At 37.6% G+C, this 17395-nt stretch overlaps 1 protein-coding gene across 1 annotated transcript in view; it reads right to left on the bottom strand.

The window, feature by feature from the left end:
* The window catches only part of LOC141430253 (chitooligosaccharidolytic beta-N-acetylglucosaminidase-like), a 29169-nt gene extending 21625 nt beyond the window's left edge, over window positions 1–7544 (bottom strand). Inside the window, 1 exon segment of the mRNA XM_074090862.1 lies at window positions 7232–7544. Within this exon segment, the coding sequence (XP_073946963.1) occupies window positions 7232–7240 (9 nt within the window). The 5' untranslated portion in view covers window positions 7241–7544.
* Window positions 7545–17395: the final 9851 nt, after the last annotated feature.

Here is a 17395-nt window from a genome sequence, read left to right as displayed (position 1 = left end):
AAAACTGACAAAAAATATAAATACAAAAAGATATAAAATAAAATCGAACAGACAGCAAAACCATGAAAATAATATTCTATCAGTTTGAAGTCAGTGTCTCAGCCAGCACTAGCCAGCAAGATCTGAGAGTCAAAAGTCATGGTGACATTACAAGGTTGATTCTCGAAGAACCTACTGTAATTTCAAGTAAGTAATATATGAGTAACATAGCGCGGTGTTATGAGATCTTAATAAGCATCTACTGACGTTGCAAATTAGGTATCTATGATACCTGTGCCTCACTATTGTTATTTTGAATAAGTAAGGTTGCAATAGTCAAAAGTTTTTACCAGTTTGCGAGACAACTAATTAATACCCGTTCCTTGACAGTTATCGTGAAATATGTCTGAGACTAATTGATTGGATACCTAATACCTATCTACCTAAAGATTGCAGATTGATACAAACTTTAATAAGCTAAAGGTTTGTCGATTAGGACCATGGGAAACGGACTGCCTTTACACTTCTAATTACAGCTGCAGCTTTTTTTTTTTTTTTTTTATTTGACTGGATGGCAAACGAGCAAATGGGTCTCCTGATGGTAAGAGATCACCACCGCCCATAAACATCTGCAACACCAGGGGTATTGCAGAGAGCTCTATTGCATTAGGCAAATTTGCGATTGAACTGTATGAATAGTCGGCAGTCACATTTACGTTGCAGTTAGAATGCAGTCCTGTAACGATCCTTTAGAGACGTATACGTCGTAACGAGTATGAATTTAAAAGCTATCATAACTACTTTTTCCCTTTTGCTGAAGATTGTCATTCAAATTTAATATTTTAAGATCAAATTCGTCTATTCCTATTGCTGAAAATAAAATTCCACAGTACTCAATTTATTTTCCAAGTATGTAAGACGTGCGTGAATCATATTATGACGTAAACTCACAAGTGTGTATATTTTACTTCCACCCCCGTGGATCCTGTTTAGCTGTGATCCTAGATAATGTTACCTAATTCATGTAGATCACACATTATCTAGTTGGTTCTTCAAATAAATTTTATTTGCAGAAATACGAGTAACTGGAAGATTATTCTCTTCGCGTATTCGGAAAACTTACTTATTTTGGGTGATATGATAGATTGCTTTATTTTTTTCCACGGTAGCCTGTGGTGTGATCTAAAGCAGGGGCTTTACGAGCTTTAGAGAAAGCAGAGGGTCATAGGTTCGAGCCTGAGCTCATACATCTGAGTTTTTCGAAATTTACGAGCGAAATTACTTACTTTTAAAGTTTACCATGATCTTTACGGTGAAGGAAGACATAGGACAGAACCTACACACCGCTGCGATTCAATGGTGCGTGTGAAGTTCCCAATTAGCACTGGGCCCGCGTGATTCTAAGATTCTGAGTGCAGCACTGTGCCTTGCAGTTGGAGGTTAAGATACTCGTAATGTTAATTCTTTTCTTAGGCCTAGGCAGGACGCGTAGCGATTACGACGCTGCAGCGATTTCTCTACGAAAATCCTCATGCATTAGAAGACTGCGGCCATCGCAGCAGTATCTTATTGCATTAGATTATTTGTTTTGGTTAAATCGTAGATGCTACCACATAGTATTAAAATAATGTCTAGGCAAAAGTGATCGTTTTTCACGCAGAAACATAGGTATGCGAAATATTTATATAAACCAAAAACAATATAAAGACCTCGAGGTTCATAAATATTCACAGGTACTAAAAGTTATTTAAGTACTTAAATAAATTAAAAATCAACAAAACTAGGTTTGGTGAAAGATAAAATGTTGATAAAAACACTATATAAAATGTTGCCCGACTAATTTCTAATCATACAATTGTTCATTAATTAACCGAGGAACTCGTCTGAAAAAAGTGTTTTTAGTGTAGTTAGTACGGGCAAAACTGGTCGCAAGGAGGGACATGGAATACTAAAACTTATACTTTGTAAGAGATCTGGGCACCTAATTTAATTTTTTAAGATTTTGAAAAAGAATTTCGAATCTAGATAAAGACGCCTATTTTTGAGTGAAAAGAAATTGAAATATTTTGAAGATTGTAATGAATTATCAAAATGTTTACCAGTCTTGTAGCAGAGTGACTTTAGGAAAATACTTTGAATACGCTCTAACCGATCAATATAAACTTAGTACTGAGGAGTCCAAACCACAGAAACAAATATGCGACGGCTTTAGCATTATTCTTATTGTGATAGCTGAACTACAATATAAAACAGTCGGGGTAATAAAAGAGCTTATTCCAGTCCAGCTAATATCGAAGTATAAGCATAAGTAGCTAAACTTTAAACATACCTCAAAAATATCTACACACAGACACACATCTTACTATTAATTCCTTATAGTTATTAAATGAAATCGAAGTCAGCACCTTAATTCCGGACCACAGCATCTCTCATTGAATAGCAGTTTTTCGACTTTTCATCACAATGCGCGCCGAATAAGTAGTTTTCTCAACTTTCTGTCATGACAAGAATTTGATTGATACAATATTTTTTTGTTTAAAAAAAAGTTTTAAGTTTTAACCTTAACGAGAACTGGCCAGTAACAAGCAAGGAACCCTTATAGTTTCGCCATGTCCGTCCGTTCATCTTTCCGCGGCTTTGTTTAAAAGACTGTGTTGTTCTGTTTTTTTATATATTTCAATGTTGCATGTTTATATACGTTATCGGTAAATTCTTTAGTTAGATAGATACAAAGGGAAATTGTTTTATGTAAGCCGACAGGTAAATCCGCGGAACACACAATTCACTCGTTTCTTTTATAAACTTCGACAAAGTAACAAATCAGAAATCAAATTTAAAAACAAATGTGTCACCCTGTCTTATAGTAGTCCACCGCCGTGTCCACCGATTAGAAGTCAATCCTGACACCTGTCATCCTGGTACTAAATACGTAATGTTTTTGTTTTCTGACGTACCTATTCAGTATGGTAGTATGGTAGTGAAACGTGTCAGCAGGGCTACTACGAATACTACGAGAGCGAGAGGGACGGTACGATACGAACTTCGAGTTTCGTGTTTCGTAGTAAACCTGCTGAATTGACTTAATAACGGCGGACTGCTATAATACCTACGTAGAAAGTGGTGGAATACAAATAATAAGCACAGCACGACAAAACCAATTGCATTAATCGCAAATTGCATCCATTTAGTTGTTGCACGCCATCAGTGGTGAAGCGGTATAGCACGCGGTACGGAATACCGAGGACCTGGGATCGATTCCCAGTGATGGTCTTATTTTTCTGGTTTTTCTGTGCATCTATATTTCAGTTTATATTTTCAACAAAAAATAGGTGTCTGACATTACCATTAAAATATGCGTACATAAATAAAATTATTATAAGTATCAGATTCCCATGTTGAATCCTATCACACGGTTTGACCTTGATTCGAAGCCGTAAATGTATTTCTGACCAATAAACTTTCAAACCAACCGTTAAGCCGTTGACGTTTCCAAGTGGATCAGTCACGGTTACGATTTCCGCAACCGCCATCCGCTTCCAGGCGGTCACAAACAATTATACAGTGGGTAATGTGGCATTATGCTATGCGTGTCGTGACGTATGTTTAATACATGTCTGTAGCGTGCTAAAAGCGGACGGAACACGACAATTGCGGAGGGGGCTGTTGACGGAACTTAGGCCGCGCTTTCCGCACGCGATCCCTAGCGAGCGACAGTTTTGGTTGTGATCTAAATAAACATTTTACTAACCCCCCGACGCAAAAAGAGGGGTGCTGTAAGTTTGACCGCTATGTGTGTCTGTGTGTCTGTCTGGCCATGGCACCGTAGCTCTTAAATGGGTGGACCGATTTGAATGCGGTTTTTTTTATTTGAAAGCAGGTTTTCCAGCGTGCTAATCTGGACGTACTACTTTCTACACTGGCAACTATTTTGATGTCTAATAACAAAACTAACTAAGATGAATCCAATGACGTATCATTTATTAAAATCGGTTCAGCCGTTGAGTAGTTACGAGAAGACATAGATATAGACATATACATACTTACATACATACCTACATACGCATCAAACACATAACCCTCCTTCTTCGCAATCGGGTAAAAAATGTGTATCATGTTTTGATTGATTCTTGTGGGTTTTGTATGACTCTCTATGTGACAAAGTACGAACTTATCTATGCATACATAAACATACATTAGTCCTCAACAAAATAAAGGGAGACACTATTTGAACTTTACTCATATCACCTAAAATGCGTATAGATACAGTCAGCAGCAGAAGTGAATGAGTGGTAACGGTGCTCAAAATGATCTACATACGACTCTACCACCAAGGTAATAAAAGAGTGTTTAGATTAGGGTTGTAGCGGAACTTCGCCTTCGCTTCCGTTACTGTGGAAGTTCCGTAAGAAATCATTATCTTCGCCTCCGCCTCCGCTCCCGCCTCCGCAATGTTTTTGCTGAGTTATAACGGAGGTTTATTTCTCGTTTGACGACGATCAAGAACACACGACAGGAATCAACCTAGTCTCTATCTGTCTAGTTGCTTCGACGTACGAAGTTGTAATGTAATTGTTTGATTGAACCGCGATTGTTTTAAATATTTTTGTGCAAAGTAATTATTTATTTAAGTCACACAATGAAGCCGAAAACAAGTGAGATGTGGTAGTTTTTTTTTTTAATTTTTAGAGATTTTTGAGTTCCATAAACTACTGTTTTTTCCACGTCCACTTTCACCTCCACATCCGCGGGGGCGAAACTCGTCGCCTCCCCATCCGCCTCCGCCTCCGTTAAGAAGGCCTCCGTTACAACCCTAGTTTAGATCATTTTCACCACCACAACCACTCATCTACTTCTGCTGCTGACGGTAAATAACACAAATGAAAATTGTGAGCAAAGTAAACAAACAAACCTTTTATATCCGATCTTTCCACCAATCAAAATTAACTCTTTAAACACTGCTAAATCAATTTGAAATTCAACCATTCGTTATCCTAATCCACCATGAATGTGGATTCATCAACATTGTTTTATTTGGACAAGTTTAGATTACAGTAATTTGTTCGTTTTTGGAATTAAGTACGTGTCGGGCCATGTGTAATGTAGCGTTCCTATAGGTAGGTACCTAGTACAGTCACCAGCACCAATATCTGACACAACAAGCGTGCATAAATATCTGATACGTCTCTATTGCTAGGGCCGGAAGGACGTGTCAGATATTTTTGCACGCTCCGAAGTGGCAGATATTAATGCTGGTGACTGTACAAGGAGAGGTCTATATTCGCTATCTAGATCGTCTTTGTAAATCGCTTTAAACTCAATATTCTGATTATCTATCCATAGGCATCCACTACAAAAGAAACAAATGAGTTTTATGTGCTTTAAAATATAATGAAAATAATTGATACGACGGTATATAAATACCGGTAGGCACTTTAAAAACATTATTTGTCTAATACTACAGGAAATAGATTTTTCGATAATTCAAATGACAAAAACAAAGTTTTGACGATTCTAGATCGAAAAAAAAATATCAATCAGATTTTAAGAAACCCGTGTGATGAGCATCATGTATTAAATACGAGTATAAAAATAATAGAGCTCTAAAGATTTAAAACGCAGAGTTCAAATTGAAAGTTATTTTCAAGTCAAAACGCTGTAATTTGTACATTATTTATGTAACGTTTAAGGCTTTGCGTAAATAAACATCACGACACCAAAATAATGTTTTATTGTTATTCGACGCGCGATGGGAAAGACTTAGTCTATTTTTCATTATTTAGGGCTATTATATCTGGGTCAATACATGTTTAAATATTATTAGCTACTTTATCTGTTCCTGTTTCGCATCAGGTAATTATGTATGCTCACTAGTATTTCAGATGCAACGCTAAAATGTTGTTTTATTTAAAGGCTAAAACATAACTAGTATTTATAAGCTCAAAACGTCGTCAAGATTTTCTGCCACAGACATTGACCCCAAGACACTGGTCGCATTATCTTTCTGAACTGCTAATCCCAATTTTAGAGAGAGAATAAATATTTGTATAGTATTTACAACTTTCTCATGTTTATATATTATTATACATGTAACAAAGCTGAAAGCCGTTCTTACTATAGCGGAACAATATAGCTGATTGACTTTAGTTATTGTGCCCCATTTCTCGCTCGGCTTGATAACAGAATAACTGTTACATTGTAGATGTAACACCAACACTATAACACACTAATTGTAAGCAAACACATGTATACCAGAACGTAAAAAAATATGTTGTTGCTATTTTTAGTAAGTACTTACATTTATGTTGCTTTAATCTGATTAGCCCTTACCAGCAGTTTTATTTGTTCTGCTTAATTTTGTGTGTTGGTACGATAAATGTATAAGTAGGTAGCGGTACTTAGTATAAGTATATACACCAAGTTGAACATTATTTATTCAATCGGAAATATACTTTTATAAAATTGCAAATTTTATACTAAGGAAATCAATTAATATTTTTATAAATTCATTATAAGTTTAGTTACATAGGTGATTAACTTAAGTTCTTTACTTAGTTACTACGACCTAAAAATAATAAGATAGGTAGGTTGTGAAATTATTAACACTACAAACTAATGCAAATTAGGTAACAGAAAACTTCCTGCTTTTTGTGAATTCGATAAACAAAGTTTGGCGTGATTTCCTAAGAAACCTTTTTGTTTATTACCTTCTCCAATTCAATAGCTAATATTATTTTCCTGTAATATAATAGAATCTGTAGCTATAACAAAAACATGCACCCACGCTCCTAAAACAATAGAACCGCTGGAACTCGAATATTCATTTATAGTCTTATTTATGCTCTATAAGAAATGCTTGTCATTATAAATATTAAATAAACCAGACCACCAAGATACCTATATACATGCTTTGCTTAATAATATATAACAATATGTGCATCTTGAAATTACGGGCATTTAAATATACGTTATAAAGGTACCGTAAACCTACTTACTGCTCGTATGGTAATAAGCGGATACTGGGACAAAAGAAAGTGGTAAAAACTAACACTTAATCGTGGTTAACTTTGCTATTATTAACAACCACTTTAGTAGCACATAACTGTCACTTTCAATCGTAAACGCGGATAATTGACGCTAGGCGCCGAACGATTTACGAACACTAATATTTAACACTTCGAAGAATGCAAAGTATTGATAATCAAACATCAAAAAGCCACATTTTATCACATCGTATAATTATTTTCAAACTTACTGTTTTCATATTCCCAAGATCAAACTTTATATCATCGTTTTGAAACGCGGGAAGCGAACGAAACCGAAACCGGATCGCAGTTTTTTTTTTATTAAATTCGGAACGTTTTTTTCTTTTTTTGCGAACGCACAAAGGATGCTCTCAGCGCAGAGGTCGCCAGTGTTATGACTGATCGTGGTTATATGAATGATTATAAGTGATTTTATTATTGTTTAGTGCACGCCTCCACTTCGGAAGCATTATCGCTTTTTTGATAAAGGCGCGCGCGCGAGCGTAGAGCACGAGCCGTTTTGATTGGCCGACTGAACGATTCTAGCGAGCGAGCGCCCCAACAAAGCGATTTGGCGGGAGATCCACTTCTGCACCTTGCTTGCTCGCAGACATATACTAACCGTCATACACGCATAACCAACTTCGACGGATCCTTGGGCAAATGCACAAGCTTTAAAAAGCTCTACAGCGTCTAGTACGACAAATCAAGATAACATTTAAATTGCTGCCTGTAAAGGTCTAGGCCTTTTGAAATGCCGGTTGAAAAGTTTAAAGTAGGTAGATAATCACCGACACAGAAGTGTTGTCTTGGCTAGCGACAATAATTACCAAGACACAAAGGAAGGCGTAACTAATTGACCCCGTTACAATGACACACGACTTGAGCCTGTCGTTGCTCTCATGTTTATCTTTATTTGTATGATGATTAAATGGCCGTAAAAACATCGATATTGGAAGTGTGCTAAGCTGGGAGCAGCAGAGTTCGATTTTATTAATAGGTAGAGTACACAAATAGCCCTTCCCATGTGACGTCAATGGTAGAACAGGCCAAAATCCGCTGTCGGTTGCACAAATGGGACACGATATTCTTAAGTATCATTTGAAAAAATGGTGTCAAAAGTCTAAAAATACGATCGTTTGTCTTGTCTTTGTTCAAAGTTAATTTAAAATAGATTCGTTTTTTTTTTCATTTAGTGTTGTGACACGATTCACCAATAAATTATGATTTATGATATATGAGTAGGCATTTGACACTGTTAGCAATGTACCTATACTTACTTATTCCTGGTAGCAGTGAGTGAGTAGAGATGGAGGTGTGCATTTTGTGCAGTTAAGCATATTATACGAGTATCTATGTACTTATGTCGTATGGAAATGGCCAAAACAGAGATTTCAATAAATCTTGTCAAGGGATAATATGACCAAATTATGACATAATGGCGAATCCCATTTGCAATTTTGCATAGAAAAAATAAGTACCTAATTTGATCAAATTCCTGAATCTGACGATCTGACGAAATCAACAAATAAACGGCCAAGAGCGTGTCGGACACGCCCATGATAGGGTTCCGTAGCCATTACGAAAAAATCAAGTAACATTTTTCTAAGGATTTCGTATTGGGGCATTTTCGCGAGAAGAGATTCACTCAAAATTTGGCCTGTCCCACACATTCAAAAAGTAAATTTCAAAAAAGAGGGAAAAATTTTGACAGACGGACAGACATGGCGAAACTATAAGGGTTCCTACTAGTTGACTACGAACGTTCGTAGTCTATTTGGCCCATTTGGTTATACCACGCTATACCCATGTAGCTACAACACTGTACGTTACTTTCTCTACAAACAAAGGGTTTTTCAAAGAATAATCTTCTGCAGCGATTCAAAAATTTCAAAATGCTACAACCATTATATCTGCCACATTCCTCGTTTTGTGTGCATAACTGTACGATGACGTTATGCAATTCATATACTCAGGGTGTCCCACAGCAACGCCACATGGATGGAAAGTATCTTAAATATCGTAAATTGACAATTTTACTGAAAGAAGACTGCATTTTAATTTTAAAAACAATTCAAACTGCATTCAAGGATTTTGTATTATCGCCTGTCTGAATCCGGAATCGACTCGCCAAATGGTGAAAAACAACATTATGCAATTTCACCATACCGATCAAAGATCGATATTTTTTCACAGGAAAGGAGAAATTGACTAAGCGTCATTTTTTTATGATAGCCAGATATATATTACATGTTTGGAATCAGTAAATTTTACTTTTATAGTTTAATTATGTTTTATTATATGTTTGTTTTTAACTAAATAAAATGATCATTTTGTGAAAAAAACATGTATATAACATGTATATATCTTTCAAGCGTCGATATAATTTTACATTCATAATTTCAGGAAAATTAATACTGGTGTATTTTTTTGCCATTTGGTGTGTTCGATTCCCGGTTCAAACTGGGGATTATTCAAAAAACTGAATGCAGTTTAAATAGTTGTTATGAAGTCTTCTTTCAGTAAAACTGTCTATCTACAATATTTAAGATACTTTATCTCCATGTGACATAGCCGTGAGACACCCTGTAGAATGATTACTTCGAGTTTATATTTACAAGCGTGTTTCCTTTGACAAATAACAATATTTTCCTAAGAATCTGTTCTGCCCTCTCCAGTAACATTCTGCGTAAATCTCGAGCATAAATCGTTCCTCTTTTTACCCGACTGCAAGGAGTGCTATTGTTTTTTGCATTGTTTTCATCATAACATTCCAGGTGTCATGCTGAACGTGATACAAAATTACGGTTTCATGCTGGACTTAACTATTAACGCACTAACTCATTTGTTGAAATTAGTATAATATGTACATAACTGAAACGGCCATATTACCATTTACTATTTCTTAAGTACTTTCTCTGTGATCCCACTAATATTATAAATGCGAAAGTTTGTAAGTCTGTTTGTTTGTTCGTTACTTCATCACGTTTAAACCATTGAACCGATTTAGATGAAATTCGTTATACAGCTAGTTTGAGTCCCTGAGAAGGACAAAGGATAGTTTTTATCCCGGAATCCCGGAAAAAGGCACAGTTCCCGCGAAACGAATTCTACTCGGACGAAGTCGCGGGCAACGGCTAGTATTGTTGTAATCTTGCACCGACTTACCTATTACGAATACCAAACAAGACAGGAACACGTTTCAAACTCTATTTAAGTTAAAAAAAAAACCTAACACCGAGTGTGCGACTATTCCATCTCCTGACTGATTCAAACCTTGCTTGCAGTCTAACCTAACAGTTCTAGCGCTTAAGTGTCGGCTTGGTATCCCGTTGTGCCCTTATCTGGCCCCATTATCGACGATCCCGTTACCACCGTGGGAGCACGACGCAACACCATTGTTCAAAAGTCTACAGTAAATTGCATTATTTTTTAACTACATTATGAAAATAATTAACAACATAGTAGATTGTACAATCCATAGTAATCCATACTTAATATTATAAATGCGAAAGTGTGTGTGTTTGTATGTTTATCCGTACGTGGTGACATAGGGTTACTAACTTGATATGGATAACCTCCGAAATAAAAGAATATTATTATTATATTATTATAGGCTACTTTTTATTCCGGAAAAATGCACGCACAGTTCCCGAGGGAACAGCGCGCGATTATAACAGAATTCCACACAGACGAAGTCGCGGGCAAAAGCTAGTTAGTGCATAAAATGCTTCAATTTGCCCGGGTTTATATTGAACCAAGCTGCAGGCGAGCGTTGATAATTCAGTCAAGGGTAAAATGGGTTTCTTGAAGTGAGAGTGCTGCTATCCACTTCGATTGCAAGGAAATTAATCAGCAACATTAGAAATAAGTATACACTTACAGTGCAAAAATATTGACACGTCCTATCGGCTCTACAAATAGAGTTTTATCAGATATTTGTGCACGCTTTGCTGTGCCACATATTGGTGCTGGTGACTGTACAGTTAGCAACAAAGATAATGAATACAGCCAAAGTGCAGAAAATATGTATACACGACCTTCATGTTCAGCGAGAAGGTCCTGCATACATACTTTTGGCACTTTCAACGAATGTACATTTTGGTTGCTGACTGTACCAACTACGAGTCTATACCTACTTAAGTGGATGACGCGGAGGGATGACGCCAGTTGACCTATCTCGCGTCACTCGCGTGTAACACGTCCTAACCTTGATTTTTTGTCAAATTTTAGTTAACCTAAACCAGTCAACATCGTATGTTACCACGCGGCAGTTACTTTTAACATCATCGAAAATAATAAATTGTGCAAAATTGAGCTATAAATACAGGTAATCAGTTTTATTACAAGCTTTTATTTAATTTGCAATAAAATAAGTACCTATGTGGCTGAGACAATGTGCATGGATATTGTTGACTGTTTTGTGTTGATGATGTAGGTCTATGCAAGTGTGGGCAGACTTGCTTCATATAAGTGCAGTTCACCGTATTCGATATAGTGGTACCTCCCTAACTATCTAATTCTAGTAATGAATTATTGTTAGACTAGAGTAGAGTGTGGACTCCATAGGACTTAATAATTAGAGCGTCAATTCATATAGTCAGAGCGTTCTTGGCGCCAGTTCAGATTAATATCCATGGTTTCCTTGTTTACTTATTTTGTACAATAAAGAGTTTGTTGCTTTTAATATTCTGGTATTCTGTCATTCTCAACGAATTGACGAATATCATTGAAATCAAGCCATGGTGGCCTAGTGGTTTGACCTATCGCCTCTCAAACAGAGGGTCGTGGGTTCAAACCCCGGCTCGCACCTCTGAGTTTTTCCAAATTCATGTGCGGAATTACATTTGAAATTTACCACGAGCTTTGCGGTGAAGGAAAACATCGTGAGGAAACCTGCACGAACCTGCGAAGCAATACAATGGTGCGTGTGAAGTTCCCAATCCGCACTGGGCCCGCGTGGGAACTATAGCCCAAGCCCTCTTGTTCTGAGAGGAGGCCTGTGCCCAGCAGTGGGACGTATATAGGCTGGGATGATTGAAATCAAAAACATCGTATCGTCAGGCCGGATCATCAGTCCGTCAGTCCGAGAGGGTTACGCGGTATTTCCGTCGTCATTTTCACCAGAATTATGGAGTCCATCATACACCAAAATTACCGTGTGCCCGATGTCTGACCTATTAGCCTCAATACAGCACTGCCCTGAGCGCACCAAAACCAATATAACCCCTGCCTTACTCTACTCAAAACCCATTGTCAACCATAAAGGGTCCCATTCATCATTTTATAAGGCTAAATTGCACGGACAGCGGAATAACAATTGAACCTAACTTTTACCAGATCGAGCTGGCTTGGGGCAACGACCTCTACTGATATAGTTTAGAATTCTGTAATGCGCGTGTGAAAGTTTGTACCCTAAGGCGCACGCAACTAGATTGCAAAAGAAATTACCTAAGTCACTTATTTGAACTAGTTTTTTAAGTCCCCGAGTAAGCCATTTTTTTGAGTTGAGTCGTCTTAAAGGCAAAAGACACTAGGTCCTTGCTTTTATTTACTTTGATTTTTTAACCGTTATTTAAGGTTCTTCCAAAATGGCGATAATAAACTTTTATTGTAAGAGTATCATGTCCGTTCGGCCGTCTGTCTGTCCGTCGGCGACTTAGCTCAGAAACTTGAAACTGCTAATTTGGCAGAGGTCACTACATTACGTTAAAGTAAGAAAAAATCTTCTCTACTTTACGCGAAAGTATACCTTTACGTAAAGTACCACTACCATGAGTTTACAGTGACCGTACTCGATAGCGACGGCGTAAATTATTTGTAGAGGCCCTGTACAATTCTTCATACAAATAATTTACGCCGCCGCTATCGAGTACGGTCACTGTAAACTCATGGTAGTGGTAGGTACTTTACGTAAAGTAGAGACGATTTTTTTCTCGGCTGTGATGTCGTTGAATAGTCGTTGAAATACTAATATTATATTATATTACTAATGTGTAAGAAGCATTGTTCGGTCCAGGAATCAATTTTTAAAATGTTATAAGCTTAACTTTTGGTAGAGACAAACAAGTACGGTTTTCAAAGGGTATAAAACTTAAGAAGATGACCTGAGAATCTATTACGTAACGATTACGGCACTTGTGATCAGAATGAAATAAATGATTTTCGCATACAAAAACTGTCATTTGATTGTGATCGCGAGTGTCAGACACGTTACGCAAACCCCTCAAATAGACCCTCAGAGCCCGTATTGCCTCACGTTTCTGACGCTGTAATTTCATTTGTATGTACTAAGTGCACAGAATTAATATGGAACTTAAGTAATTTTTCGAATATGGAACGTCGATTTATCTATATAGAGCACGCTACTACCACATACAACATGTCATCTTCTTAAGTTTTTTACCTATACGCAACATCGTATTTTTTTTTCGAATAAGTTGTTTGCTTGCTCTACCTGTACAGATCTAATTATAATTACTTTAGCGACTTAAACTAAATCTAAATTATTTATTTATAAAAATACCAAGTTTTTAGCATACCTTCTTCAAACTACTTTCATTGATTAGATTACTGCCTATTATCCAGACAATTTGAATTGCAACACGGCACAAAATTGACGAAAGCACGAGAGCATCAATAATACCAGAATAATAATCAAAATCACACCATATTATAGAACTCCGATCATCTCCGACGGAAGTGGCAACCCTGAACCTGAACTCTATCTTTCCAACATACGCTAATCAATCAATTTAAATTACCAAATAGAAAAGCAATGAAATTAGCCAAGTTAATATTAATTTATACTACACATCACAATAGACGCGTGACCAGTTCACGGTGAATTCTATTCGGTGCATTTATGCATTTACAGCAGTGAAAGTTAGTGCCATGAACATGAACGCGCTGACAATAGCGAAAGTTCAACACTGCGCGTTCTGGGGAATGATAGTCGCAGTGACGCAGATAAAATACATACGTTGATGTAGTGAATTCCCGCTATTACTAACAGACGTTTATGAATCACGTTTTTTAGCATCGGGCCTTCAAGGAGCCTTCAAGGAGGCTCTAACTTTTTATGAATATGGCTGTTAGTTTCTATCGCGGTTCCGCGACAACTCACCGAGATAAATGATAGACTTTGAATACTTAACAGAAAGTCTATGAACAAAACGTCATCCACCATGTCATTTTGTCCAGTCTGTAGGTATGTCGTTTTGTCCAAATATAAACAAAAAACATCAAATAATCACATCTTTACAAAACAGCTGATAAACGTATTTACGTTAATATCAATTACTAGATCATATCATAGTTCATTAATTTTAATAAAAATAATTACAATTACCTAAACATAATTCACCAAAAAACAGATGAAAACCGTGTATATTTAAAACAAACTTTTGTGGGCATGAAACATGTCCCAAACTCTTTTTCTACTCCGGCTCGATTGAACCAGTTGGGCTCAGCGTCTCAGAGAGTTGTGAATATGGCGACCGTGACGTGTTGCAGTGTCGGAGACTTCGCTACAGCCTGCCAATTTCAAAATAAGCCCAGCGTCATTTTGTCTATATATCGTCGCTCGGCAGGCAAAAGTACTAAAGCGACACTTTGGGCTAAAATGAGTTATGCATATCACTAGAATCAGCGAATTTTTCTGCATCGAACTGTCTAGATTTCAAAGCGATTGGAGCAAAATTTAACTTTTTTTTGGCGCTTTAGTCTTTCAAAAAACGCTTAAATTTGGGAAGCAAATTACTTAATGCAGCATCACTTTCATTATTTTCATTTTAGTACTGTTACCTTTTTGCCATTTTTCGATTTACTGTCGTTCAGTCTTTTGCCATTTTTCTAGTTTGCAAATGTTGGACGTTTAGTATTTTATGCAAAAAAAAAGAAAATACCTTTGTCACTTCAGTAATTATGCCCTCCCCGAGTTGAAGTTTTATACACCTTTAGTCGTTTGGTTGTATTGATAAGAATTCATTTATAAGAATTTAGCTATTTGTTCTTAAAAACTAAAACATACGTTTGGCATTTTAGCCATTTTAACATATACAAAAGCATACATTCAAACAGGATTAGCAAAAAAACTTCACGAAATATTATAGATTTGGTGAAATTAAATTAATTATCGTGTATTAAAAAAGTGTTTAGTATATATACGTAGTAAAATATCATTGCAATTCGATGTTTGGTATATAGAAACATCATATTTTCTTAAGATTTATAACTTTATTTATAAATTATAATGATTATTATTCCTTAAAACTTTAAGTTCTTTTTATGTTGCCAAAGGATAAAAGAAAATAGTATGTATGTATGTAAACTCTTAATTGTACAAAAGAAAAGAAACACAACACAATTGACAAACTTTGAGATACTTGTACAAAGGCGGACTTATCCCTTTAAGGGATCTCTCCCAGGCAACCTCAATAGTAAATCTATTTCAAAATTTTGTAGTTATAATTTTATCGCTACGGTTCTGTTTGCATCGAATAAAGATGATGTTCGGCCCTAAGTATTTGAAATTTAGAGTTAGAAGTTTTAATTTGTTTTTATTAATGTTACATAAATAGCTTAAGTTTAGTCCAGAAGGCCCCCTCGAGTTGTCCCTGGCGCAAAGGTAGCCATCAAACTGGCCGCATTACCACGTTTAATGGCGATAGACAATCTTTGCACCAGGGAACGAATCCGCGCGGGCGTGAGCGTGAAACCCCCTTTCCGTAATTCGACGTCCCACTTCCCGAATGTAAACAATCACCTCAAACGCAAGAGGAACAAAATAAAGGTGCCGAATAATTCTGCCGTTTTTTGACCGCAAAATCCACCGCGGATTGCCGCGGACTATTCAGCTGAGGTGCGAGGCGGCGAAAGTACTAACGCACGTAACGTCCGACAGCAAACACTTCCCGTTCTGCCATGGCACTAAAGTTAAGCCATCTGACCTTTTGCTGTCGGTTCGACAGAGGACCGGAGGCTCCAGAACGCAGAGGATGTTGGCGGATATTAAAGCCCTCTTCAGTATGTCAAAGAGAGCATAGTAGCGCGGAAATTTTCCTGAACACCGACAAGAACTCAACGCGTGAAATGGCCAGGGTGCGTACCGGTGGCTAGGTATAACAACTTTAGATATATTATTGGTAGATATAACTTTCAGTGGGTATAATGAATTATTGGTATAATCTGGAATACGTAATACTATTATAATAATAATGTGTTATGCCAAAAAAGTAGGTTAGGTTAGAACTGCAACCCTATCAAGAAACGAAACTGCCTGAAAACTAGGTTAGAATTGCAACTCCAACGATTTCATAAAGAAAACTAAATTATATCTACACATTATACTACTAAATACTTATAGCATAATATTGTGAAATTATGTGTTATTTGTTATACCGATCATCTTAAGCCCTGATGGCCATTTGCTTCCACCATGGAGCCGCAGATGCATTTATGAGGCACACAAACATCGCAGCCCAGGCGGAGAGCTACTGCCACCCACAATGAGTCGTTGTCCAGAAGTATTTCTAAATAAGGAGCAAGCAAAGCCCATAACCACGCTCCCGCTTTGATTTTTGATACCGACTTCAGCCTGGCTAAATCCACCCTAGTGGCACACCTACCCACAAGTGCCAGAGTGTCTCTAGCCCCCACGTTATCCCAAACTCGTTATATCAGCGGAGCCCGAGGCAGCGACGCTATTAGGTGTCGAGCCGTCCACCTCGCCAGTGCACCATGCACAAACGGAATGGTAACCCGATGGGTTTCATGAGAATTTTTAATTTTAAGAGACAAGGCCACTATAATAACTCCATGTGCTGATGCGAGGAAGACTGGCAAGCCCACATTCTCCACACGCCGCAAACTGAGACCAAACTTGAACATGGGACTTGGTTGAATTTAGTAGTGACGGGCAGGCTTCCTCCAGGTCGCATTCTGTCCTTAAGACTATAGAGTCCAAAGTATATGAGGCCGGTGTGTGGGGGCCGTTCGCCTGATGACTCGGTAGCACCTCCGGGTCTTGAGACGCTTGTGTTCGAAGCATCCTCCCGCGTCCCGCACGTTAAATTTCCCTCGGGAGCCGGATCGGTCCATTCAAGCCTTGCCGGTAAACTTGGAGGATGTGGTGCGAGCACTAGGGTCATTCCATAATGGTCAGCCGTGGGCTTAGACGGAATTCGACCAGCTCATTTTCACCTGGGTTTTGGAACACTGAGGTCACGATCCACAACACGCACTTTCGTCACGGAACCCGGAAATCCAGACTGTGTCGTCTTGAAGTAGGATCTCAAGAACGCGTCCAATACTGGCGAGAGGGATGTTCTGTTGGGCGAAGTGAAAAAATACATTCCCACCCTGTACCTTTTTTACACCAGGTCTATCATTCT

This window comes from Choristoneura fumiferana, chromosome 8, assembly GCF_025370935.1.
Source record: "Choristoneura fumiferana chromosome 8, NRCan_CFum_1, whole genome shotgun sequence".
NCBI lineage: Eukaryota > Metazoa > Arthropoda > Insecta > Lepidoptera > Tortricidae > Choristoneura > Choristoneura fumiferana.
This window is presented reverse-complemented; position numbering and strand designations above follow the sequence as displayed.